Here is a 27,769-nt window from a genome sequence, read left to right as displayed (position 1 = left end):
TCTATTTTGCTTTGCAAGAAGACTCTTGAGTTCCATCAACCAGGGCCAGATGCAAAATGGTGGCTCATCCTCAGGCAGACATTTAGAATTCAGGACTCAGGTGCCTCTGAGCACATGCTCAAGCCAAGAATCTGTTTTAGGAGGGATTTTACTGTCCTTTCATGCACAAATCCACTCTAGGCTTTCTCCCAAAGCTTTCTTCCATTTCAGCAACCTAATTAAAGCATCTTTGTTGTTGCTTTTGTTAAACCGCTGGGAGGGAAGATGCACTGACTGACATAATTTTTCAAAAAACAATCCTGATGTCATCAGAGAGGTGAATCCAGTCAGCACTGAGCTTGGCCAGCAAAGACCTTGGTTCAACTGGCTTAACCATGAACCACACTGGATAGCACTAGACAGGGCACCAGGTTCAGCCTAAACTACCTCACAGGGCTCTAGTTGCAAGGATAAAACAGAAGGACAGCTTACAGCCCCCAAATACTTGGAATAGTAAACACTCCAGTTTACAGAGAGAGCAGCTGCTGAGCTGGGCTGGTTCAGGCTCTCCAGTGCATTCAGACAGCAGGCTAAAAATCACAATCAAAATAAATACAAACCTTTGGCACGCATGACGTTTTCCCAACTCTATTAGCATACCTTTTTTTTTTTTTACTTGTAAAATCTGGAAATGGCTGCTACCCAGACCTGAGCCTCACGGTGGATTATGAAAAGCATAACCGCAGGCTGAACAAGAAAGGAAAGCAATCCGCGAAGCCAGAGACGTGGCAAGGGCAGTTTGCAAGAAGAAGCTTGCCTAAGACGCCTGGGCAGGTAAGAGAAGGGACCTGGGCACTTGTCGTCCCCACTTTCTTAAAAAGGGAGCATCAAGGGCCCCAGAGCAGCAACACCCCAATGAGAGCATCCTGACTGCATTGCGCAAAAATTAATCAATAAATAAAGGAGAAAGTGATAGCAGCAGATAGGAGCCTCCGGGGCGGTGCAATAATGCAATTAGTGCAATGCAATAATCTAAATAAAGTGAAAAGGAAAAGGCTGAGAGGCTTAAAGATTTCTTCCCCCCTCCCCTGCACCCGCTCTCCCAAAATGCATTCAAAAATGAGTCTGAGCAAGAGACGCGCAAGCGCAGAAAACCCCAGCGAAGCCCAGGAAGCGCTCGCGCGCGCTTTCTCACACCTGGCCCCCGATTTTTCTCCCGCGCATGCGCTCTCACCCCCCCACGGCCAGGCAGTTGCGATCCGCCCCACTTCAGGCATGTGCGGCCAATATCAGAGCGATCGATCGATGGATTTCCCTCAACTTTGGGATTCCATTCAAGCAAGGATTATCATGTTACGGGGCAGAGACTGAGATCAGCCCTGAAGAAGGCCGTCCTTTTCCACAGAAAAAGATCAGGGGGGAAAAGCTCCCCCTCCCCATTTTCTGTGATGTTGTTGACGTTGTTTTCAACTGTTTTAATTATGTGTTTTAAAATAGTTGTAGCCTGCCCTTGGACCTGTGGGTGAAAGGCAAGTGGTAATAATAATAATAATCCCCCCCCAAAAAATAAAGGCGGTTTTATTCTGAATTTTTTGGGTGTTTTCTGAGGCCTCACATCGCTGAATACATGCCAATAACCTGTTTGAGGTGTATATTTTCACAGAGATGACAGTAAAGGAACAGAGAGGCTGCAGAGTGATGGTTATAGAATAGGCAAGGTGACATAAATAAACTCAGCCTTGCATGAGTTACTTTGGTTTTGTGTTTATTTTGCTAGAATCCCGTTCCAGGTGCAAAACGGGGGAGGGTGCACACAGAATTAAGGCCCATGGTGTCTCTCAGGCAGTAGCACAGTGGCAAATTCAGAAGTGCAGGGTCCCTTCAGGTTAGTCACAGCCACGCCTGCTCCCTCCTTTTGTTTGCTGCTGGGTTGAGAATAAGATCCTTGTTAATGCCTTCTCCAGCAACAGATGAAACCTGTTTGTGGTCAAAATCTGTTTTAATAATAAAATGGGGATTTTCGCGTGACAGAATTATAGGGAAATTTTACTTTGCTTGACGTAATGGGAGTGTTTTGAAGATATTCTGCTTAATTAATATTTACATAATAAATATTGGTATGGGGCAATGTAGAATTAAGTAATAAGAAATCTAAATAGGGATGGGACTTCATTGAGGCGTTCTTCGGATAAGATTGTAAACCCTGCCTCTGGCCAATCAGGAGGCAGGGGAGGGAATCATAGCGTCGGGCTAGGGGATAAAAGTCTGTATCAATGTCATGTTGGGTGTGTCTGCCTTCTGGTAGGACACCCGTCCTTGCAAGTACGAAATAAAAGCTTTTAAAATTGATTCACACTTGTCTCTGTCGTGGGTCTTCCAGAGGAGACCATTTTTGGGGTCTCATAGGGGGTTTTTCCCTTAAGGAAAACCACGTTAAAACTACGTTTCTTACACATGCGAGTCAAGGGTCCCAACCATTACACACATTGTTTAGTTGGGTTTACAATCCTGCCCTGTTACAGACAGAATCATGAATGCTGATGCTTCAGCAGATCAAACCAGGGCTGCAGCTGTAGCAAGACCCTTAGCGCAGCCATTTTCAGACTGTGTAAACTGTGACCTAGGAGTGCCTGCAGTCCCCCGCCTGATTTCAACAGTCTTCAGCAAGGAGGGGTGGAAGAGGGGAAGAGAGAAGCAGAGAAAGGGTTGTTGGGGGGAGAGTGCCCCACCCACTTTCATTTGGGAACATAGAAATCAGCCTTATCCCAAGTCAGACCATTGTCCATCTAGTTCAGCATTGTCAACACTGCAGCAACAGCGAGGGGCTAGGGCCTCCAGGGATTGACCGTAGAGTTGGGGAAGAATTGTTTTGGATGTGGGTGCAGATTCTGCTGCAATTCGATCATTCACACTGTGAGGATCGGATGTCAATATTGTGGCTGCTTGCGGCTTCTGCTGATACCAGTTTTTTAAAAAAAAAAAATCCCAGTGACCTTTATGATATCAACGAACTGAGGCCATTTATAAAGATAGCTTTATTCCACTAACATTAACTTCTGTTTTGCTAATCCAAGCAATGAAATGGATTACACATCTGCTTAATAATCAAAGCTGTTTAGGAGTCTTTAGAAGAGCTTTGATTGTTAAGCAAACCAAGTGAAAAGTCTGAGGACGCTGAGGTGAGGTATGGAAGGGACAGGGGAATGGAAGCAAATAAGTAAAAGAAATGCATCCAGCATTACCACTTTTGGTTCATGAATTTTTTAGAAAAAGAATTACTTGCTTTACTTGAGGAAAAACACACACCCTGTCCTGTCCGTCCATCACTACATTTCATTTTGTCATCATATCATAGAAAAATATAACAAAATTCTGTTCAGTTTTACTTCAATCCCCCTGTGACGAACCCAGGGGTTCCCTAAGGACCTGTACCCTGGCACTCCCTGGCAGTCACTAAGGAGATCAATTTACCTGGGCATCTAAATGCCCCACCTCATAATGGTGTTAAGCCCACAATGGAATAGCCCGAATGGAGAGTGAGCTGTCACCATGTACTGAATGAACATAGAGCAGTAGGACTCTGCTGTGTCTTGGCTAAAAGGACCTAGGCAAGGATGTGGGATGAGGTAATTTAGGTTGTACACAAACTGCATTTAAACAAAACAGTTTAGTTTATTAACAAAATATACAGATCATGGAATTGCAGTAAAATGAGCAATAAAAGCTTGCTTCTAACCTCTAAACTTGCCCTCCTTACTAATATAGGCAGGTAGCATCTTGTCCTGCAGGCCTGGATCAGCCTAAAATCAGTCTATTCAGTAGGTAGTGGCAACTATTACATTGTGGACTTAATATAAGTTTCAAAGGTGGGACATTTAGATGCCCAGGTAAATTGATCTAGTTAACATAGTTTGGATAAATACTGGGACAGTAATAATTTTTAAAATAACATTTTATTTATTTAAAGGTTGCTTTAAACAGGTACAAAAACCTCGTAATATAATGACATCCCAAATATCCAGTTCTCAAATATCCAACACTTAATGCTACATGTGAACATCTTCAAGAAAAGGCTCTGCTATGAGCTCAGTCTCTGCTGTCCAGTATGCATAGTCACAGTCCCAACGGTAAGGCCCAGCTCATTGCTCGCTCTACGGCTTCTGCCCACAAGTTCAGCCGCATGGAAAATGTGGTTTCCTTCTCAGTCCCATTCCCAAAGTCTCAGGAAGGCCAGGGACGATTCAAAGTCCAACTGGGGCCGGTTGGTGTAGAGCAAAAAGCTAGACCACATGGCATAAAAATCCAAGGCAGAGCCCATCCCATGTTGACTGTTCCTCACTGGGGAACTGCATCCATCAGATCCTCTCCAGGCATCTATAAATCTTTTATGAGATCATCTGGATGGAAAAGAAGAAAAGTGATACTTCATTATTTGTATTTATTTATTATTACATTTATATCCCTGCTTTTTTCCAAGGAGCCCAAGGTGGCATACATGCTTCTCCCCACAATGTTATCCTCATCACAACCCTGTGGGGTAGGTTAGGTTAAAAGATAGTAACTGCCCAAGGTCACCCACTCAGGTTTAATAGATGAGTGGGGATTTGAACCCTTGTCTCCCAGGTCCTAGTGCAGTTCCCTGATTCAGGGGCCACCAATCTTTTTGGGCCTGTGGCCACATTAGAAAAAACAGTGAAACTGTCACAGGCTCTACATCACACTGCAACCACATACAAATTGAAATCTATTCTGTTGGCTACAATAGAATGCTTGTTTCTAGGCCAATTTCAGTGTGGTGGTGGGAGGGCACCCTGAGAGCATTAGAGGAGGCCTCTGTGGGGATCTGTTTGCTAACAAGTGGCACCTTGGCACCCTCTAGCCTAACTAATGTAGCTCACTGACTCTCAGGAAGGAAGGTAGTGGTGGTACCTTCTTGCCAGGCTTTACGATGCTGCAAAACTTTCGGAGGTAATTTTCGTTCTTATCTCTTTCATGGGTATATAATTGAGAGAGGCCTGGCCCTGTTCACATGTTAACAGTCAACGAGTGTACAGTCTGTGTACCTGGGTACACAAGTAGTTGGGCTGTACACTCGTACAGTTATTCACATGTAACATTCAAAGAGTGTACAGCTTTCAAAACTGTCTTTATATATATATATATATATATATATATATATAACACAATAAAAACCTCTGTTTGGTTAATCACAATTACGTTATATATTATATATATGACAGTTTTGAAAGTAACAAACAGAACTTCACTCAAGCTTGCTCTGGATCTCTATAAGGATTCCGTTAATCACCTAAAATATATATGAACGTAATTGTAATTAACCAAACAGAGGTTTTTATTATATTAACAAAACGTTTCAGCTTCCGCCTTCATCAGCTGCTAACATTCAAATGCTGTTCCCAAGGTGGCAGTTATAGAGCTTTGAGGATGGAATGCTCAGAGGGGCTTCATTTGCAGAAGCTAAGTAGTGGTGGTACTGTCCTCCAGGTTCAGGCCATGTGGTGCCAATGTGTCCAGAGAGTATATCCAAAAGTTCTCCCTTTCGGTCAATGCTGCTGGATCTGGTGGCATCTCTATCGCTGTAATGGAAAAGTCCAACAGGTTGTGACCCTCGGTGTTATACACACACACACACACATAATTTCTGAGCAATGCGTTACCTAGCCATTAAGTTATTTTATTATTGCTGTTGTGATAGCAGCTATTATTCATTACCTGCACAGGGGGCTTGGAGCAAGTTTTGGAATCTATTTGTGGCACTCTCCTGAAAAGTAGGTGTACTACTCGTAACAAGCAACAATAAGAGTCACATGATGACACATTGAACACTTAACAGACATTATAAATTTTATAATATTTATCGATAAATCACCTAGTATTTAAAGGAAAGGATTGAATTTAGAAGTTAAAGGCTGTAATTCTATATTCCCGTTCACTTCAGGAGTAAGCCCCATTAAACTCAGTGGAACTTACTTCTGAATAAACATGGCTGGGACTGCACTGTAACGTCAGATTCCTAAGTCTTTCTCCCCATCCCGTTAACTAGATTACTGGTACATCCTCCCACCTTCTCTCAAGATAGCAATTTTCACTTGTCTGAGCCCACAGGGGTCACACAAGTTCTGCTTCAGAGTCTTAGGGGGCCCCCACAAGTCTTTTCTCTCTTCATTACCTCTCTGTTGTTCTTTCACCTCTTCCTACGTTCTCAAAGTAATGCTGCAATCCTATCCCAACCCCACTTACTGGGAGTAAGTTCCACTGAGCTCAGTGGGACTCACCTCTGAGTAAACATGGCTAGGACTGGACTGGACTGTGAGCAGACACAGAGGCAAACTCCCCTCCCTTTCTCTGCCCCCCCCCGTTTCTTCTAAGGGGCTGGAATCCTAATCCTTCTTACCTGGGAGTAAGTCCCACCAAAATGAATGGAATTTGCTTTAAAGTAGGCATGGGGTTAAGATCGTACTAGGAATGTAATCAAACTAATTTTGTGAAAATTAACAATGTAAACAGTCCTTGCCTAGCTCTTGCTTCTCTGACAGAACACTTGCTTTTTTAAGGCAATCCTAACTCCACTTACCTGTGAGTAAGCCCCATTGAACTAAGTGAGACTTACTTCTGAGTAGATGTTTTTAGAATTATATTGCGAGCCCGAATCTTTCCCCCTTCTCTCTCTTCACTAACTTTTTGATTACTCCTTCCTTCTGCCCCTCTCAAGATAGCAGTTTTCACTTGTCTGAGCCCACAAGAGGCTTAAACTCCATTTAAGTTTGTAAAACAAACTCTTTTTTAAACCTAGCTCTAGCTTTCTGACAAGTCTCTCTCACATTTTTAGTCACTCCACTTACCTGGGAGTAAGCCCCACTGAACTCAGTGGGATTTACTTCTGAGCAGACATTTTAAAATTCAAATGTGAATTCTCCAAACGTTTCTCCAAATGCTGCATCACCTGTGTGTACCTCAGGGAGACAGCTACTTTTACAAGCACAAGGACAGGCAGGAACTATTACATCAATATACAGCAATATAATTTATGTCATCGAATGCAAAAGACCAGGATGTCATATCCAATACGTAGGTAAAACCACAACTGACCTACGCACACGCTTCAGAAACCACAAATCGGCATTTTTTTTAAAAAAAGTGGAGCAACCAGTTGCAAAACATTTCAACATCGAGGGTCACAGCCTGTTGGACTTTTCCATTACAGCGATAGAGATGCCAGCAGATCCAGCAGCGTTGACCAAAAGGGAGAACTTTTGGATATATTCTCTGGACACATTGGCACCACATGGCCTGAACCTGGAGGACCACCACTACTTAGCTTCTGCCAATGAAGCCCCTCTGAGCATTCCATCCTCAAAGCTCTATAACTGCCACCTTGGTAACAGCATTTGTATGTTGGCAGCTGATGAAGGTGGAAGCTGAAACGTTTTGTTAATACAATAAAAACCTCTGTTTTGTTATGTTATATATAAATGTAATTCTGATTAACAAAACAGATTTTTATTCTATTAACAAAACGTTTCAGCTTCCGCCTTCATCAGCTGCCAACATACAAATGCTGTTACCAAGGTGGCAGTTATAGAGCTTTGAGGATGGATATGTGTGCGTGTGTATGTATCAGGAGAGTCCACATCCCATTGCCCACCAAGCATTTTAGTTCAACCCCCCAGCTGGATTCCTTTGTACATCCCACAAATGTATTTAAAAAATAAAAAAATGGATACCCTATTCCACTTGTTCGTCTGGGGAACAGCCCTCTCCCCCCGAGGATGCCCCTTAGGAAAATGCAGCTACTGGTGTCGGAGAGTGGTTTTGCCTTCCCTAACCTGGAGCTGTATCATCATCATCATCATCATCATCATCATGCCTTCCTCCTAGCTAGCGCTCCCAGAGGTGGTAGTATCCAGTGCCAATGGATGCTGCACCTTGGGTAGCCTTGGAATAATTTTTGTTTGCTCTGTCAGGTGGGGCGGGGCTGGAGTGCTCTTGGCTCCCAATGTATCAGAGGAGGTATTGACCCATCTGCCATATTGGCAGTATGGCAGACTTGGGAGAGGCTGGCAAGGAAACACAGAAGTGGCCCTTATACCCATGAGAGGCACACCATTTGGTGTAACTCTCACCTGAAGATTGCGGGCAGGACTTTCTTGTGGAAGTGTCGGACGGAAGAAAACATGTGCATGCTAGACCAGTTGGTTGGACAGGATGGAGAATTTCTCTTCTTCCTGAGCTTGCAGGAGAGATATGCGCTTCCTAGGCCAGTACATTCAACTGAAATGCCTTATTTGGCCTTGCAGCCCTCAGTATCTCTAGAGTTAAGGGAGGACCTGATCGCCTCACCTGAGCATTACAAGCTGGGCATATACATGCATTGATCACTTCTGGATAAAGGTAAATTTGATTGGCAAGTTCTTAGGGAGTAGAACAGGAATCTAGAAAGGCCCGCAGGCCTGGTGCTAGTGGGAAGCCAGACTGGGCTCTGGCCAAGAGTGCACACGCTCACAAGGGCCCCTCACCAGCCTGAGCCCAACCCTGCCATGCTGGCTGCCATACACCACCACTCACACAGCTGCTTTCTTCCCTGCCAGCTCATCCTTTCCTTCAAGCTCAGCTCTCTTTGTCTCTCCTTGAGGAAATCTGCTGGGCTATGGGTGGGAAGGGCAAAAGACAGGGTCCATCCAGGGCCCATGCCTAGAAGCCGAGTGGCCAAGGTGGAGGAAAGAGCAGCTTCAGGACTGTTAGTTCCCCCCATCCATCTCCTTCACGATATCTTTTCCCTTTGTCTTCCTGTCCAAACATTCCCACACTTCCACTCTTCGTTTTTTCTTTGTCCTCCACGGGCTTTGCCCTTCTGGTCTGAAGGGGTGTGGATGGCTTTTTTCCCTTCCCCCTTGCCCAGTGTGAGCTGCAGCCCCTTCTCCAGGGCAAGAGAGGCAGAAGCGTCAGTGGCCCCTGAAGGGATAGACTGCACACCTCCCCTCAGCCCTCATCCACCTTGCTACAAGATGCTCCCTGGTCACCTGTGCAACCTGCCATGCAGAATCGGCTGGGGAAAAGCAGTATCCATTTGTGCACTTCTGGGAATGTGGAGTTGCTACTCTTCCTCTTAGGGAAGCCCAAGACAACTGTCAAAGAGCAGCAGCAACAGTAGCCTTTCTTCGCTCAAGGTGGGTTTATCCCAGGAGAGAAAAAGGAAACAGCTTTATCTTCAGGTTTCCAGCAAGTGAGGTATATCCTTCTGATTTTGGTTATTGTAGAGTTGGTCTTACTTTAAAAAAAAAGTTGACCTACAAACAATATTAATTTGATTACATGTGAAATATTATGTAATCAAGGAAGAAAAACACACACACCAACTACCTCTGGAAATCAGGTTAACCAGTTTATATCAAACTCTGCTCTCTGTATTAGTGCTGTGTTAATAAAAAGAAAGAAACCCTAACTCTTTCACATGCCAGATGAAATTTGTTATATTAACATTGTCATCATTCCAAGAAGACAATGGTCAAATGCTATTAGCCAAATGGGGTGTTGAAAAGAAGGGAGACTCGTTAAAAATCTGAGGGATCTCATTCCCTCAACACTCCCCCCCTCCCCACAAGTGTCACAACCTTGCTTGGGCAGCAATGGGACTGGGGTGAAGCAGCCTTCCCCACCACCACATCAGGAACCTGCTGCACTCCCCCTCCGCTCAGCTGATCGAAGAAAAAGAAATAATCCCAACAAATGGCATGTCTATTCAAAAGTAAGCCCCACTGAGTTCAATGGGACACACTCCCAGGTAACTGAGAATAAAATTACAGAGCAGGCTATACCTACAAATTATATTGTTCACAAAAAAAGTTAAAAAGGCACCCAGTGAAATTCAAAAGCTTGTATTTTAATTTGTCAAAAGGGGATTTCTGTATTGGTAAAGATTTGTTTTACTTAAAAGGGCTGGAGCCAAGAGGGAGGAGGAGTGTGATTTGAAGGGGAAAGGAATAAAGGGCCCCCAGACTGCTGGAACCAGCCCCGGCAGCTGGTAAGTGAACAACAGTGGAAGGCAGTGCAAGTAATCTCCCAGGACCTCAAATTGCACTTAATCCAACAGAAAACCCTATTCAGAGCATATTGGACCTCCCTGTGACTTTACCAGAAGCAGATTTCAAGTGCAGACAAATGCTGGTGCTGCAGCACATCTCCAACATCTTTAGTACATGTGATAGGGTCCTGCCCAGTGACAACCCCGTTCTGGTCACATAGCAAAATCTTTGACATTCACAGATGCTAACAAAATGTTGAACTATATTCCAGTGTTATGGGACCTCACTGTGGGGCAACAGAACTAGCGCCGATGGTGGTGAAGCAGCTGATGCTACAGTAATGGAAAGAGCATCTCTCACCCCGTATTGTGTAACGGTCAGAGGATTTGTTCACACTGGTAATTTCTCTGACATTTGGTCTGCATACATGGGGTTATTTGCATGCAGTGGAGTTGAGCACAGTTGAGTTGAGTTGCATGAAGTTGAGTTGATGCCTGAACTTTGCCATCGAAGGTGATTTGTCAGATTTGGGGACTAGAGACAAAAACATTCCAGATCTCCACCCTCAGTGTATGCTTTTATGGCTTGTCTAAAAACTATGAACACTGCGTTTCAGGTACTAGCACTGGGTGTGTTTATATTGCTTTGCAATGATATAAGACATTGTTACCTAGTTAGTATCCACGTGAGGACATAGTTTGATTTGATACGTATATTTTATTTAGATACCTGTATGATGTTATCAGGACAAAAGAACTATCACCTGAGGTGCAAGGGAAATATTTTAGTTAGTATACCTTTTAATATTATTTTAAAGTTATAAGTTTTCTTTTTATTTGCTGCTTTAAAGATATGGTCAATTCAGCAACAGTGTATACTTATGAAGAGCATGGTTGTGCTAATTAAGTAGTTATTTTTCTCAGAAAAGTCATGTGTAAGTTTGAACAAGAACTTAAATAAAAAGTTTTGGGGGGAAAGGATTTGGGGGCTAGAGCAACCTTTGCCTTCCCTTTCTCTCTGGTTTATGGATGGATGGTGTATATGAATGTACATCTTTTGGTTGTGATGCATTGGCTCTTTCTTTGTTACATAAAAGTGTTGTTCAATGCTGAATAAAAATTATAAATAAAATAGCAAGCTGGAGTGACTACCTAAAAGTAAATGTACTCATAAGGGCAGGATGGGGGACTTACTTCTAAACAACATGCTTGAGTCTCATAAGCTTTATGTAAAAAGTCCCAATAGCAGGACAAAATAGATAGGGATGAGACAATTCAAAATAAAACAGCAAGGAATGAAATGCAACAAGGAGGCAGGGAAGACGGAACTTGCCAGATTTGTGAGGAACCAGATTTTACTAAGAGGGAATTTAATTGTTGGCTAGGGGTTAGAGTAGCAGCAACAGCAAGGCTAGAAGTCTAATCAAAATAAAAAGATTAGGTATGCAGGGTCACTCAAAGGCATATGGGACGCAACGTGGATGGGCAAGGTTTTAGCAATCAGGAGCTATTTATTTTGTGATGTTTTATTATTTTTATTGCTGTAAGCTACCTTGAATACGATGAAGACAGGCAGAGTACAAATCAATTAATAAAAAGTTAAAGTAAAGCACGTCAGTGCCACTAGGAAAAGGGAAGGCACTGGCATCCTCAACTGAACGGAGTAATCAGTGCCCAACATCTGGAAAGTCAACCGCGCCAGACTTGCCCTGGGATTGCAAAATGCAGACCAGAAAATCTGAAAAGGAGGACTTGATTGCGCAAGATTCCTGACTTCATGGAGCATGTACAACTGAATGGGGGTAGGGACCTTACTGAACCTGCCTCTCTATTATTATTATTATTGACAGATTTATTTGTCATGCCACCCAAAGGTCTCCAAGCAACTCACAACAATGTTAAAAACAAATATATCATACTATAAAAACAAAACAATTAAAACAACACCTTGGGTTCTGTGCTGGATGGGATGATGGTGATCTTGGTGTGGAGGAACTCTCTGTAGTTCCGTTGTCATGGACAGATCACTACCTGGTTGGGTTTAGACTCACTGGGACTCAAAACCTCCGCAGGGGTGGGGGACCGATTAGGATGGTCCGCCCCAGGAGGCTGATGGATCTGGATGGTTTCCTGAGAGCTCTTGGGGGTTTTCCTGTCACCGCGGCAGGTGATTCTGTTGAAGCTCTGGCTGACCTCTGGAATGGGGAAATGGCCAGGGCGGTGGACATGATCGCTCCTGATTACTCCTCTCATGGAATGGAGCCAAACCAGCCCACTGGTTTACCAGGGAGCTGATGGTGATGAAACAAATGAGATGGAGACTAGAGCGACATTGGCAGAAGACTCGGAGCGAGTCTGACCGAACACAGGCTAGAGCCTATCTGAAGGCCTACTCCGTGGCAGTACGGGCAGCAAAGAAATTATTCTTTTCAGCCACCATTGTGTCTGTGGGGAGCTGACCAGCAGAGCTGTTTCGAGTGGTCCGGGGTCTCCTACATTCTGGCCCCCGAGAGAGTAATATAGACCACTCATCAGCCTGCTGTCAAGAATTTGCACGGCACTTCGCAGACAAAATCATTCAGATTCGTTCCGACTTGGATGCTATAGTTGATACAGGCTCAGTGGATGTAACTTTGGCTCCTGCTTGTCCAATAATAATGGATTCTTTTCAACTTGTACAACCCGAGGATGTGGACAGGATCCTTGGAGAGGTGAGGCCCACCACATGTCTGTTAGACCCTTGCCCTGCCTGGCTTATTAAAAGTGCCAGAGGGGGCCTGGCCAAGTGGGTGAAGGAAGTGGTCAATGCCTCCCTACAACAAGGCAGAGTTCCAATGTGCCTAAAGGAGGCAGTTGTAAGGCCTTTTTGCTGAAAAAGAGCTCCCTGGACCCCTCTATTATGGATAATTATCGGCCAGTGTCTAATATCCCATTTCTGGCCAAGGTAATAGAGCATGTGGTGGCCTCCCAACTACAGGGATTCCTGGATGGAACGGATTATCTAGATCCATTTCAGTATGGTTTCAGACCTGGTTATGGGACGGAGACAGCTTTGGTCGCCTTGGTAGATGACTTACGCAGAGAACTGGACAGAGGGAGTGTGTCCCTGTTGGACCTCTCAGCGGCTTTCGATACCATCGACCATGGTATCCTTCTGGGTCGCCTTACCGGGATGGGACTTGGGGGCACCGTCTTACGATGGCTCCGTTCCTTCCTGGAGGGGCGAACCCAGAAGGTGGTGCTGGGGGATTCATGTTCGACTCCTTGGCCATTGGCCTGTGGGGTCCCTCAGGGTTCAGTTTTGTCCCCCAAGCTATTTAATATCTACATGAAACCGCTGGGAGAGGTTGTCCGGAGGTTTGGGGTTTGGTGCCATCAGTATGCAGATGACACCCAACTCTACTTCTCCTTTCCACCTAATTCCAAGGAAACTGTCTCGGTTCTAAACCAGTGTCTGATAGCAGTGGACTGGATGAGGGTGAACAAGCTGAGGCTTAATCCAGACAAGACAGAGGTGCTCTTAGTCAGTTGAAAGGCGGATCAGGGAATAGGGGTTCAGCCTGTGCTGGATGGGGTTACACTCCCCCTGAAGACCCAGGTTTGCAGTTTGGGTGTGCTCTTGGACTCAGCCTTAAACCTGGAGGCCCAGGTTTCTGCGGTGGCCAGGAATGCTTTTCCACAGTTAAGATAAGTGCGCCAACTGCGCCTGTTCCTGGAGTCATCTGATTTGGCTATGGTGACACATGCCTTAGTTACATCCCACTTAGACTACTGTAATGCGCTCTACGTGGGGCTGCCTTTGAAGACTGTTCAGAAACTTCAGTTGGTGCAACGAGCTGCAGCCAGAATGTTAACTGGGCTGGTTACAGGGACCACACAACTCCCCTGCTGCAACAGCTCCACTGGCTGCCAGTCTGTTTCCAGCCACAATTCAAAGTGCTGGTTATGACCTATAAAGCCCTATACGGCTTAGGTCCAGGCTATTTGTCAGACCGTATCTCCTTATATGAACCTGCCCGGGCCCTGAGATCTTCAGGAGAGACCCTTCTCACGATCCCAACACCTTTGCAAGTGCAACTGGTGGGGACACGAGATAGGGCCTTTTCGGTGGCTGCCCCTAGGCTCTGGAACTCCCTCCGTAGGGAGGCAAGAATGGCCTCGTCTGTGCAGTCCTTCCGCCGACAGCTAAAGACTTTTTTCTTCTGGCAGGCCTTTGGAACTGAAGGCTTTAAGGGTAGTGACTGATGAGGATGCTGTATGTTATTGTTTTACTTGTATGCTCCTAAACTGGGTTGCAGTATATATCTGCAGTACTGCAGATACTGGGTTGCAGTATATATAAGTGTATATCTAATTGGTTTTTAACATCTTAATAGTTTAATCCTGTTTTAATGCTGATTTTATATGTTTATGTGTTTTATATTTTTATAGGTTCTTAATGATATGTACTTATTTTTATCTGGAAGCCGCCTTGAGTTCCAGTTTGGAAAAAGGACGGGGTATAAATAAAGATAATAATAATAATAATAACACCCCTACGCAGCCACAGGAAGCTTTGGCAGCATTCTAATAACAAACAGGCTACATTCAAAGACTGGAGGTGGAGCCAGAGGGACACATGATGTCAGGTGTGTAGCCTTCCTCTCCATGTTAAATTAGTTTGCAATTCTATGTAGGAAGGAAAATGCAAACTATAGCTTACCATTTCAAATATAAGAACAAACTATGGTTTGTTAACTGGGACAGAATTATAAAAACGTTAACCCCATTGCTTGTTTGTGTAACGCTAAACCATGGTTTGGAGTTGCATGTTAATAAGACCAGTATCCCCATTAAAAAACTGGTGGACATTTAAAAAGATGCCCACCAGTGGACATGAGCAAAAACAATGATTACCTGTAAGGTTCCGATGCCAGTGCAACCACGGAGCCAACCCTCTGACAACTACCAATGTGTCTGTGCAACTCATGTCCAATTGGCTCTTTTAATTAGGCTTGCTTTGCATGTAGCAGTTCTTTTCAATGTAATTTGCCTTTTAAAACAGCACTGTGCAAAGCAAAGAATAAAAACACAAGCTTAAATTAGAAAAACACAACCCCAACTTTAATTTATACAAAATAGTACATGCATAATATATTACAGCTTCAGCTTCTGGGCAGAGAGTTCTCGTTTCTTTGGTTTCTTCTGGCTTTTCTTTGCATCTTTAATTTGCATTTTCACTTGATCTTGCAACTGTGAAAAGAAGGCTCGGGAGGACTTCAAAGCCTTGTCTTTGCCGTCATCCTGAAACACAGCAACATTTGTTTCATAACAAATGGAAACATACACACACAAAGTAAAAAAAACAAAACAGACCACTATACAGTAGTTCCAGCAGAATAGATGAGAGAAAGACCCCATTTGTATTTCAACTGATAACTAAATGGCAAACAGCAGCTGCTGTGTCATGCAATAGTCTGTCTTCCGGCAGCATAATAAATCCCAAAAGCCAAAGAGACGCTTGGCGCTATCTACACTCTCATGCTTAACGCATGCTAACGAGAGATAAGCATGCAGCACTAGCAGCAGATCTCTTTATAGGCGAGGACTAAGAGCAACAGAGCCCCAGTGGAGTTTTAAAAATTCTTCCTTAAAATCATACAAAGCGTAAGTCCTATGTCCTTAAAAAATGTATAAGATTTCACCAACAAGGCATACCAAAAGGCAGGAAACGCTGCTGGTGGTTTTTTTAATTTCTTTAAAAAACCACCTTTACGTGTGGCAGTGTTTAAGTTGCTTTACAGTCCCCACAGGGCTGAAGATACAGAGAATTATCAGGTCCCTGTCTCTGGACACCATATTCAGAAGATCTAGTTGTGCTAGGAACAGAAACAAAGAAGCCTCCAAAAGGTGAAGGCCATGCCTTCTCTTGCATGGTCTCTACCTGCCTGTTAAGGTCCTGCTCTACCCCCTGCCCAGACCTGAGTTGGCAGGAAAGGGTCTCAGCACTGGAACTGCCCTCCTCAAAAGGCTCCTTTAAGTAAGTTAATTAAAATTGTTTGGTTCAGATGTGCTTTTGATGCTTTCTGATCCCCAGAGTTTACCTATGATGCTGTTTTAAAGTAAGTTAGTCACTTGTGTTTAAATTGATTTCATTGTAAACCGCCCAGAGAGCTTTGGCTACGGGGTGGAATATAAATACAATAAATAAATAAATAAATCATTGTTTTACTGTATTTGTGAGCTGCTCTGGGGGTCCCATACAGCTTCCCCCCCCCAAAAGCATATAAATATTCAGTTAAATAAATATATTTAGCCTCCTCAATCACAGAGAAAGCTGTGGAACATTGCACTGTTTGGAAAAGGCTAATAAGGTAGTGCTCAAGTTGCTGGGAGGTGGTGGGGAGGGGGAACCACAGCCCCCTTGGTTACTCTTTTAGAAGGCCATGGGGGTGGCAGTGGTTTGTCTTTTCTGCACCTGTTCCATGTTAGTGACCTATTGCTGGCAAGAAAACTCAACACAGACCATGGGTGGGGACAAGGTAGATGAGGATCTACTGATAGATGTCCAAATTACTTGGAGATCTGACAGCAAGGATTCCCACTCCCAACAACAGCTACAACAAAAAGTCTTTGAAAAACACCTTCAAACTTAGGCTGCTGAGATGAAGGGAGGAAACCAACCGTGAATTTGACAGAACTGCAAGTTAGTTCTGGTACTGAAAACAAATTCCTGATCTGAGCTGAACGTCTGCTCAGAGGAAATCCTGTTCCTTAATTCTATGTTCTTCTCCCACCCCTCAGCCACTGTTTTATGCTTGGCTCATCGTACAGCTGTGCTGGCTGAGGATGATGGAAGTTGCGGTCAAAAACATCTGGGGGGCACCACACTGGCTTAGGCAAACACCTCACAAGTTCAGGTCCAGAACACATTGAAGCCACATTCACACCACACTTTGTTCCGCTATTATTCCACTTCAAATAGTCCTGGCCTCCCCCCAAAGAATCGTGGGAAGGGTAGTTTGTGGAGGGTGCTGAGAGTTGTTAGGAGACCCCTGCTCCCATCACAGAGCTTCAATTCCCAGAGTGGTTTATCAATCAATCCCTCTTCCCAGGGAACTAGGGGTCTTCTAACAACTCTCAGCACTTTCCACAAACTACACTTCCCAGGATTCTTGAGGGGAAACCAGGGTGGTTTAAAGTGGAATAATAAATGTGTGGTGTGAATGTGGGCTAAGTGAAGCTTCTGCTTTTATACAGAGTTATTTCTCAAGTTGTCCAGTGCTTCTTCAGTGACCTTACCTTGAGCAAAGAGGTTCTGCCTTCCCTGGTTAGCTTTTTTAGCTGCACAGCCGAAGCCTTTTTGCTTAATCGGGTGCTCTGCTCTGAATTTTTCTCCAGGAGTTTTTGCCGTTTCTCCTTCTCCTTCAGCTTCATACGCTTCACAAGCTTCTTTTTCCTCCGCTCCCTTTTCTTGTCTGTGGGGGTCTTTTCGGCATCTGTTTTCACATCCCCGGCTTTGTTCTTCTCCTAAAAACAAGAATAGGCAAAGTGTGGGACCCAAAAGCAAGCAACGAGGGTGGTAAGCATCCAAGATAAAACAGGAGAAAACAGAGGGGGTAGACCCCAAGATGCTGAAAAAAGGGGATTCTTGAAATGAAAATCCAAGTAAGGTTTATTAAAAAGAAAGCCCAACGTGTTTTGGCCACTCAGTGACTTGGCCTTCGTCATGAGATGAGCAGGTCTAAAAAGTGTATCTTCAGACACAATTGTTGGAAGATATACTTTTTAGACCTGCTCATCCCCTGACAAAGCCCAAGTCACTGAGTGACTTGTTCGATAGTTTAATAAAACTTATTTGGATTTTCATTTCAAGAATCCCTTTTTCAGCATCTTGGGGTCTCCCCCCTTTTTTTCTCCTGGGACCCCAAAGCAACCCCCCTCTCCCTCTCCTTTCCTCTCCCTCTCACACAAAATCAAAGTACCAACTTTCAGGCAGGGTATACTGCAGTCTTCACCAACCTCGTGCCCTCCAGATGTTTTGGGGCATGACTGCCATCAGCCCCAGCCAGAACGGCTAGGGCTAACGGGAGCTGGAGTTCAGAACATCTGAAGGGCACCAGGTTGGAGAAGACAACTTCACCGCATGCTAAACTCAGTATTCTGAAACAGGAAAAACTGAACTGGCATAAAAAAAAGTAAACAAATTTGCACATATGCTGAGTTAATTTTGGTTCTGTCAGTCACGAGGAGGGGCACGGGAATCTAAAGAGCACTGAAGTCCCTACCTGGAACCACTGAACATCCCACCAACCCCACCCCACCCATCTTCAGAAATGTCAGCTGGCACTGCCCGTAAAATGTGCTCGACTCACTAAAAACAACGGGAAACACACAGGAGTCCTACTATGCTTTCTCCACAGCTCTTACTCATTCCAATGGGGCAGGTGCAAGATAACTTTCCAGTACTGGATACCGTCCTTAACTAGCTAATCATACAACCTGCACTGGGGACCATGGGGCCCCCCAGATGTGGCTAGACTCCAACTCCCATCAGCCCCGGTCACCAAGGCCAATAGTCCAGGATGCGAGGAGTTGGAGTCTAGCAATATCTAAAGGGTGGCTGGTTCCCCATCCCAGTCTTAGGTCCTCAGCAGTGACTCTGCTCAGCATCTCCCTCCTCCAGCCTTTGAAGATTAGGCGGGCGAGTACACAATCAGGGCTTTTTTCACCATCATGCCCAAACTTTGGAAAAAAACAAACCGTATGTTTCCCTGGCCCCTTGCAAATGGTTTATACATCAGACTAAAAGCCCAGGCAGCAGGAGCAGGGAAGGCACCAGCAGCCCGATCGCCATCAGCTGCATCACCACCATGCACAGACTCTCAAGGAATGGGATGGAAGGGGGACCCAGGCAGGCAGCCCTCATGTGGGCAGCCCACACCAGCAGTTCCTTCTCACCAGTGTGTGATTCTTTGTTGCTTATAGCTACCAGGAAAATGCTTAAATACAAGGCTAGCCTTGTTTTCCAGAGGGCCTTGGGGGGTGGGGGGTTGTTTTATTATGTTCCAGGCTCATTTATTTTGTGATCTGTCACCAATGATCTGGATACTGTTATGATTATTTTTATTGCATTTGGTTAAAAACGCTATTTTTTGTCAGCACTCTGGCTGATAGGGGTTGAGGAGAAAAGCAGGTCATAAATAATTAACACTAAGATTTCATTGAAAAACTGGACAGGGGAAGCACAATAATTTGAGCAAAATCAGCATAAGCCAAATCAACATCATTTGCTTCCTCTGCGACTTCACAGGCCCTGAAAGGGAAAGGAATTCCCAAGGATGCAATATGTTCTCCGTCCAGGAAGTAACTTGCCAAGTAGAAAAATCCTGGGAACGTTCAACCAACATCTTACCTTGACCTCCTCTGGAGCAAGGAGAGCAGCATCGCTCACGCTCACTGGTGCAACTTCTTCCATGGTTATTGCTGGGAGATTGGAGACTATCTTAACCTCTGGTACAGGCTGGGGGAAAGGGAAAAGGCTATACATATTAGAAAATAGCATTAAATGACTAGCACTGCAATCCTATGCACGCTAACCTATGAGTACGCCCCATTATCTGAGCATAGGATTGGACTGAGGGCAAGCTCCTGTCCACACTTACTTGGGGCTTGCTTCTAAGAAAACACACCAAAGGGATTGTGCTCTAAAAGGCTGATCCACAGCTGTCAACCCTGGGATCAGGAACTCCCTCCAGATGGACTACAGTTCCCAACATTCTTGACAACTGGCCATGCCGACTGGGGCTAAGTCCTACAACAGCTGGAGGGCCAGAAGTTCCCCATCCTGGAGTGAAGCATGTCAGTCCTGTTTAGGTCAACAGATCTGACAAGGTTCCCTAGTCTTCACAGTGGTGTAGGGGTTAAGAATATTGGACCAAGGCCTGGGAGATCTAGGTTCAAATCCCCACTCAGTCATGAAACATGAAACTCACAGGGTGACTTGGGGCTGGGTTAAGGACCGGGATTAAACAGGGAAGTGGAGATCCATGTACACCATCTTTAGCTCCTTGCAGGAAAGGGAAGCTATAAATGTAGTAACAGCAGCAGCAGCAACAAGCACCTGGAGCATCCGGCACGCACAAAAACACTCAGAGGATATTTTGTTTTCAACCCTTTCCTATGCAGACATTTTCTTCTTATACACAATCATGCAAACCACGTTACATGACCATACTTACTGGCTTGGGTGTAAAGTGGAAATTGGACAGGGCATCCAGTTTGAGGAAGAGAGAATCCATCATTTTCTGTATTTCTGCATGCTCAGGTTTTTCCTCCTCTTCCATTTTTTTCTGGATTAACAGCAACGGGGGATTAACAAGAGCAATGTACAAACAACCATTTTCACTCAATAGCTTTAAATATTAACCTTGCAAAAGGAAGCAGATGCTGCCTGCAGCCTTTTACAGAAGGCCAGGAAAAAGTGGGTGGTGCTGGTGGAGAGAATTACCAGGCTCATTCACCCTTGGCCAAGCTCAGGTACCGTGCGAGTATTTCACAAAATAATATGTATTTTTTTAAGTCTTGCCCCCCCAAAACTTCCTAATAGCCATATGGTAAGTATTACATGTTCTGGTTCACATTTCACAAATGGATATTACAATAATAATTTCATCAATATAATTTGACTGCAAAGGAAGCCAGAGGCTGGTTCAGCTGGTATCAGCATGGGAAGGGCAGGAAGAAAGTATGAACTGAAATTGCTCTCCTCTGCTTATTCTCATGTCCAAAGTAGTTCTCAGGTGACCTTGCCCATGAGCTAAATGATGCCGTAGGATCTTTCATCAGTGGGATTACCATGGAATATGAATTACAGAAAATGATTTTGTTTTTTTTTTCAATTCCAATTTTTAAAAGCAATTCTTTTAGAAGGGATTGGAAGATGAGAGTTGCGTTGTGCCTTTAGAAGCCGAGAAGGAAGCCATATGCAAATTTATTCTAAAACACTCCCATCACCCCTGACCACTGGCCGCAATGACTAGGGCTGACGGGAGTTGGGAGCCCAAGAACACCTGGAAGTCACCAGGTTCCCCATTCCCTAAAAGCTTCTGCTCCTTTCAGGATTAAGAGAAAATTGGGGCGGAAGCTTTCAAGCACCACAAACTGCAAAAGATGCCAAAGCTCATCACTTTTAGATCTGCTCATTGCCACTGATCAAGTTGGACCATCAGGCATCCTTAACCCTTCAGCACAAGAGCTACTTAGATTTAAGGCACAGCCAAAACAAGCACCTTCAAAACACACCTGGTTAAGTTTCAGATATTCTTGCTCATAAATTTCAGCAAGACTCAGCTTGCTTTTCTCATGATCCAGAGTCAACCGCTTTTTATATTCATAGGGATCTTCTTTTGGTTTTTCTTTACGGATGACATCATCCCAAGCCTAAAACAGAAGATGTAAAAAGAAATACAGCCATATTAAAAATGGCCGGTTTTTTTTAAAAAAATGTCTTGACTGTTTGAAGGAGCCCCTGGCAAAGGCTAGGTTCTTTGGGGAGGGAATTTCATACAACTGAAGGCTTTGCACCTCAATAGGTGAGAGGGGGCCTTCTCTGTGGTAGCCCCTAAGTTGTGGAATTCCTTCCCCACAGAGGTGCCTCTGGCAGCCTAGCTTTCATCATATGGTGAAGACATACCACTTTACCCTGGGTACTGACAATAGAAATATAGGCTTTTAGGACCCCTCCCTATTCTTCTGAAGTTTTAACTAATTTTAATATTGTATTTTTACATTGTTGCAACTTGTCCTGGGACCTTATGGTGAAAGGTGGGTAAGAAATCTAATTAATAACAACATCAACATAATATACATTACTGATGACTCTTCACTTTGAAGAATCAGGTGATCTCCCCAGCAGTGACTTCATATAGATATTCAACATCAAGAGTTACAGCAAGGAACTTCCAGCATATCGCAGGCTAATTCCCACAAGGCAGAAAAGCAGTGTCCTCCGGCCTTTGTCTTAACACTACCCCAAAAGGAATGGTACCACTTTAAGTTGCTTTTCCTCCTTCCCCTCTACCAGTCAAAATTCTGCTCACGATTTAACGGTATAGTGGGGTCAACGATACAAGACGTTTGCCTATTCAGATGTAATGCCAAACCACAGTTCACAAACCAGATCCAATCCATGATTTCAAATTTGGCATCTGCTCATTAACCATGGTTTTTCTGATGTTTAGGCCATCAGTCATGTTAGTTCATACACTTGACTGAAATCTTTAGAGAGCCTTTCTGAAATATTCAAAAATATCAGCCTCTTAAATGAAATGGAGGATACAGAAGGGACACCAAAACAGCACTGTTAAGCAGCATTAATTGCATTTTTCTTCTTTTCCAATCTAAATATTTAATGCAAACTTAAAATCCTGCTGGATTTACCTCCCCATCCTCCCTCATATAGCAATGATGACATGAAAACAGGCCTATTAACCTGATCTTTTATCCTTCTCTTGATGATCTCTTCAAGCTCCAGCGTTGTTTCTTCTGTGATCACAGGAGCTAAGAATACAAAAACAGCAAGTTCAGGATTTTATGTAATGAAATGCATTAGTAATCTTCTCCTGGCCCTGAGCTCATCAGCATCCTCAGCATACTTCCCAGGCCCTTGTATCAGGGGTCACCTGCTGGTGCGAGCCCCACCCTCTTGGAACATTTAAGTAGAAGAACTTCCATAAGTAAAAGGCTTACCCATTTTGACCGCATGGTCAAAGAGAACCATTTCCTCCAGAAGGCTGTTTTCTGGCCTTTTTTGCCCTGTCACTTCACCTCTTAGCTGCCAGGGCTTCTCCATCAGCAGCTCCTCTTCGAGCAATTTAATGTTTTCACTCATCTGCAAGACAACAATCTCTCCTTGATTAATTGTCAGGATACTTTCTTTTCCATGGCTTAGATCCCAAAGTAAGTTTATGTAAGGACATTCACAGAAGGTAAGTTTGCCATCTCCTTCTCCACAGCAGCCAACCCTTAAAAGCCTCTCTAGAGGGTCAGAGGGTGCTCCTAAACAATGTAGGAAGGGCAGGCTGCTAGGAGAAGGAAGGGATGGGAAACTTCTCTTCTGTGAACTTCCTTAAGTTAACTTATCTTAGGATCCAAGACTGATTTTGGGCAACTCCCCAGCTTTCTCCCAACAGCCTCCTGCACCCTTGTCCCACAAGGTTTAGGAGCCCCAATCCTCTAAAGAAGCATTTTAGGAGCATGGGGTCTGCCAGAGACAAGAGGGAACATGAAGCTTTCCTTATGTAAATCTCCTTAAGATAACTTACCTTAGGATCCCCACACATATCTCTTTCTTTTTCTAGATTTTGCAAGTCTGGAGTTCTCATTATTTACTTTAAACAGGCTAGTTGCAAATATCAAGAGACAAATGCATTTGGGTTGTGAGCTGGCACACAACCAAAGATTTACCTTTTCCTGCCGTTTCTCAAAAGATGATTTCATTTCAGGGGAACTGTTTGTCTTTCCCTGGAACATATCTGTGTCTTCCTCCTCTGTGTCACTGTTGCTTGGCAAGGTGAAAGTCACTCTTTTAGAAAGTTCTTTCCTTTTTTCATTCCCTCTTGTCTGTTTGATTTCATCCATTTCCGCAGCTCTGCAGATAAACAACATGACATGAAAAAGGGATCTCGTTCTGATCTTTAGAAGGCTCTCACTAGGTTTCATTCAAAAATACCCATGAGCCCAGCATGCTGGGACATCAGCCAGAGTGCCCTGGTGAAACTATACATTAGGAGTCACAAACCTTTATGGGCACATTTGGAAACCACAGACACTGTCATGGGCACCACACACACACCACAGCCTATTCTATTAGCTACAACAGAAGGCTTCTTTCAAGCCTAATTTCAGTGGGGGTATGAGTGAGAGAAGGGGACCCTTGCGGGCACCAGGGAAGGCATCTGTGGGCACCATGTTGATGAGCGTCTACTATACACGTACAACCTACATTATTATTATTATTATTATTATTGATTTTTATACCGATATGCCAAAATAGCTTCTAAGCCATTTATATCGTATCGCTCTCTGGATGGTGGAGATGCTATTGTACTGACAACACAGCAATATTTCTTTCTTCATTGAAGAAAATTAATCTCTACCCCAAAAAAAGAAGCTTGGGATGCAGTTCTGTGCACACTGACCACATTAAGTACAATGGGACATATTTCTAAGTAAACATGCACTGGTCATTTCCATTTTGCTATCCACTTAGCATTTCCCCAAAATATCAGCCACATACTCATCAACCATGCCATCTTCTTCTTCGTTTTCATTTTCTGTTCCCTCACTCTGGTCATCTTCACCATCTTTGTGTTCACTTGTGAAATCTTCGAGATCATCCACAGGATCAAAGTAGTCCTGATATTTAAGATCACGAGCACTTTTGATCTGCTGGGGGTGAAAGAAAAAACAACAAGAAGCTATGAAAAGACAGCTGAAGTTTCAAATGTAACACTGGGAACAAGGTAAATGAGTACAAGGGCTGTATTAAATAACTTGGCTCATAAAATAAACTGCAGAATTTACAGAATGTCCCTGAAGAAAAGAAGAACAGGTTTGCAAATACGTTGACAACAGTCAGTTCTGTCTTCAAGACCAGCAACCCTGGATGTGGCCAAAGCAATCAATTTTGACTTAATGTTAAAAAGTTATTTCAAAACATTCTGCATAGTAGGGACATGCTCTCATGCATCATTGTTCTTCTTCCTGTTCTGCCTTTAGATTCCCCAGGGAATCAGACACGCCTTCCCAGGGGTGACTGCAGCAGCTGAAGAATAGACTGCCACACTAAAACAAATTGCTGCAGCTGTATCCATCAAGAGTTCAGCTGGCATGTGGCTGTTCTCCATTTAGCACATTCTCAATGGCAGTCAGAACAAACTGTGAATGCTTTTCCTATGTGTAAGCACAGCCCAAAGAGTTAGCCCAACATGAACCACCCTAGGCAATGTGTTTGGAAAATGACTCACAGAAAGGCAGAACCAAAACACACATAGGCAGCATATCTCCCCTTTAAATGGCATCACTGACGGCATTTGCCCCTCAGCTTATGCTGACAATACAGCCTCTGTTGCCAGCTTCAGCTGACACACACTCAGTGTTTTCTTCCCGGTCCTACTTGTGCATCAGGACTCAAGAAATGGATGCTTGAGGTAACTCTGTTTGGAACAGGCACCCCACACCCTATACAGGAAGGGAAGTCCTCCTCTCCCATTTGCTTAAGTCTCTGTTGTGTGTAAAGATGGGATGGGGAAGCCATACATGTTTGTATACATTAGCCTGTTATTTTTTTAAAAGTTACATTATGTAGCCATTCTTAAACCCTTTGAGAGCATGTCAAGGGTTTAAGCTTATGAACATAAGATATTCTACTCAACTGTTTCTTGACTCAGTTACCTTCATTTGGGCTTCTCCAAATTCCACTTCGTCGTCCTCCTCCTCATCTTCAGAAAGAATGTCCTCAAAATAATCTATTCCTTCCTCTTCATCGTGGTCTCTTGCTCTGAATTCTTCTTTCTCTGCTGCATCCAAAACAGCCTCCATCTCGGCCAGTTTGAAAAATCTGTCATCCACTATGGACTTTTCTCCTGTTTTTTTCACGGTGCTCTTTGACATTCGGGTTTGCTGCTCTAACTTATCAATGTCAAAGTCCATATCAGAATCCTCATCACTATATGCACGATCTTCCACTGCTCTGAGCGGATCTCTCTTCTCTTCAAACTCACTTTCTTCTTCAAGATCATCACTGTTGAGATCTGGCTCTTCTTCTATCTGGTCCTCATTACCTGTCTGCTCCTCACTGTCTTCTGTGACAGACTCATCCTCCTGTAAAGCTGGAAGTAGACACAGATCCTCCTCTCCCTCCACATTTCTAGCAACAGCTGTCTTGAAGTAGCCTAGAACTACATTATTCTGCAGTTCCAGTTGTTGCCAAATCTGTTCTTCATCAAAGTTATCTACCACCAGTTCCTTTAAAGGACTTCCAGAAATAATATCAGCTCCAAGCGCTTTGTGGAAATCGTATAATGCTTTTGTTAGAGAGATGAAGTCATCAGCGAGTCCATCCTGAACACTGGAGTCAAAACAAGTTGTAAAACATTATGCATTTTAACAGTCACAATGTTTGCTTCTTTGCAAGAACTGCTCCAGCAGAGAGAAACAACAAAGCAGGGAAAGCATGTGAATATACCATTACTGCTGGAGCAGAATGCAGCTGCCCAAGCGCGAGTGGCATCTCTAACTGGGATCATATTAACATCAATTCTGCATGAACCGCACAGGTTGCCAATACACTACTGGACCCAATTAAAGGTTTTAATGTTAACACAGAAAGGCCTGAACAATATGGGTCCCAATATCTGCCATCTTCTGCTTTGAGATCTGCTGGGGAGGCCCTTCTCATGGTCCAACCAATGGACGTTCTTTGTTGTGAAGTGTCACAGGGCAGGAGCTTCTTGGTGGCAGCACCCTATCTGTGGAACTCCCTCCCTTCCAGAGATACAGCTGTCATACTCATTACTGAATTTTCAACAGCTTTTGATGATGCACCTTTTCACCAGTGATGTGGGTTGAACTGGAAAATTTTCCAATGCCCTAGAGCAGTGGTTCCTCAACTTGCTCTCCCATGGGCCACTTGAAAATTGCTAATGATCTCAGCAGAACACTTAATGATTTGTCTGCCTGTTGTAGCAACTATAAAGCACAGCACTAGGCGCTGTATAATTTTAATTATATTTTATTGCTTCTTTTAGTCCTTATATTGTATTTTACTGTTTATAATTTGCATTCCATAGAATTCAAATTGTAATACAATGCAAAATGAGAAAAAAGCAATATAAATAAAATAAGCAATACATATGCAATTAAATCCATAAGTACATCTAATGCGATTTGCCATGGGTCACCTGAATGAAGCTTGCAGACCACTGGTGGTCCATGGACTAGTTTGGGAACCCCTGCCCTACAGAGTTATATAGTTTAGCATGTCTATTTCACTTAGTAATTGGCATCCATCCATTACTGCTACTGAAACAAAAACCTTTCTACAGAAAATTAAAGCACTGTAAAGATTTCCATCCCACATCATTGCTTTTCATTTAGGTCTTTCAGGTAGCTTGAGATGGTCCAATCCATCTAGTAATGTTATCTGCTGCTGTATCAACTGGAATTTATGAGACAGCATAGTGTTTTTAGTGAAAGATTTTTAAATGTGCTATTATTGAATTTGTAATGTTTTTATGATATTGTAAAGTGCCCAGTTCTCAAATGATGGTCAGGTTAAAAAGCAAAATAATTATTTAAAAAGCTAACTAATTAATTAAGCCTGCTCCTGTTTTAACCCCGTGATAGAGAAGCAGCATAACTGGAACAATTTGTATTAACATCTCTCTTTTATTTTTGTTGTTATATGCCTTCAAGTCGATTACAATTTATGGCGACCCTATGAATCTTTTTTGGATATATCGATAAGGTTTTCATGGTAAGGGGTATTCAGAGGTGGTTTACCATTGCTTTCCTCTAAGCCTACAGCACCCAGTATTCCCAGGCGGTCTCCCATCGAGGTACTAACCAGGCCTGACCCTGCTTAGCTTTCGAGATCAGATGAGATTGGGCATGTTCATAGTATGGCCGTAGTCTCTTTTGTTAGTCGCTGTGATAAATACATGGTTTTTCATAATTAACACCATCCTTCCAAGATCCAAAGCTCCT

General features: G+C 43.7%; 2 protein-coding genes and 1 pseudogene across 6 annotated transcripts in view; all 3 read right to left on the bottom strand.

The window, feature by feature from the left end:
* Positions 1 to 1,183, bottom strand: part of FAN1 (FANCD2 and FANCI associated nuclease 1) — a 37,591-nt gene extending 36,408 nt beyond the window's left edge. For 3 of the 4 annotated variants that reach the window (XM_061596003.1, XM_061596006.1, XM_061596005.1), the window contains exon 1: positions 600 to 1,183. The gene's annotated coding sequence lies outside the window, so the exon portion shown is untranslated. The remainder of the gene's footprint in view (positions 1 to 599) is intronic. The other variant, XM_061596004.1, reaches the window with a different exon arrangement.
* A 13,914-nt stretch (positions 1,184 to 15,097) lies between these two features.
* Positions 15,098 to 27,769, bottom strand: part of MPHOSPH10 (M-phase phosphoprotein 10) — a 13,204-nt gene continuing 532 nt past the window's right edge. Inside the window, exons 2-11 of one of the 2 annotated variants that reach the window (XM_061595492.1) lie at positions 25,457 to 26,132; positions 24,300 to 24,451; positions 23,468 to 23,651; positions 22,751 to 22,892; positions 22,494 to 22,561; positions 21,305 to 21,442; positions 20,242 to 20,352; positions 19,416 to 19,523; positions 17,303 to 17,530; positions 15,098 to 15,304 (exon numbers count right to left, since the gene is read on the bottom strand). In XM_061595492.1, the coding sequence (XP_061451476.1) occupies positions 15,158 to 15,304; positions 17,303 to 17,530; positions 19,416 to 19,523; positions 20,242 to 20,352; positions 21,305 to 21,442; positions 22,494 to 22,561; positions 22,751 to 22,892; positions 23,468 to 23,651; positions 24,300 to 24,451; positions 25,457 to 26,132 (1,954 nt within the window). In that variant the 3' untranslated portion in view covers positions 15,098 to 15,157. The remainder of the gene's footprint in view (positions 15,305 to 17,302; positions 17,531 to 19,415; positions 19,524 to 20,241; positions 20,353 to 21,304; positions 21,443 to 22,493; positions 22,562 to 22,750; positions 22,893 to 23,467; positions 23,652 to 24,299; positions 24,452 to 25,456; positions 26,133 to 27,769) is intronic. The other variant, XM_061595493.1, reaches the window with a different exon arrangement.
* LOC133370089 (5S ribosomal RNA) lies at positions 27,581 to 27,696 on the bottom strand (annotated as a pseudogene).

The sequence above is a fragment of the Rhineura floridana genome, chromosome 14 (genome assembly GCF_030035675.1).
Source record: "Rhineura floridana isolate rRhiFlo1 chromosome 14, rRhiFlo1.hap2, whole genome shotgun sequence".
NCBI classification, from domain to species: Eukaryota; Metazoa; Chordata; class Lepidosauria; order Squamata; family Rhineuridae; genus Rhineura; species Rhineura floridana.
This window is presented reverse-complemented; position numbering and strand designations above follow the sequence as displayed.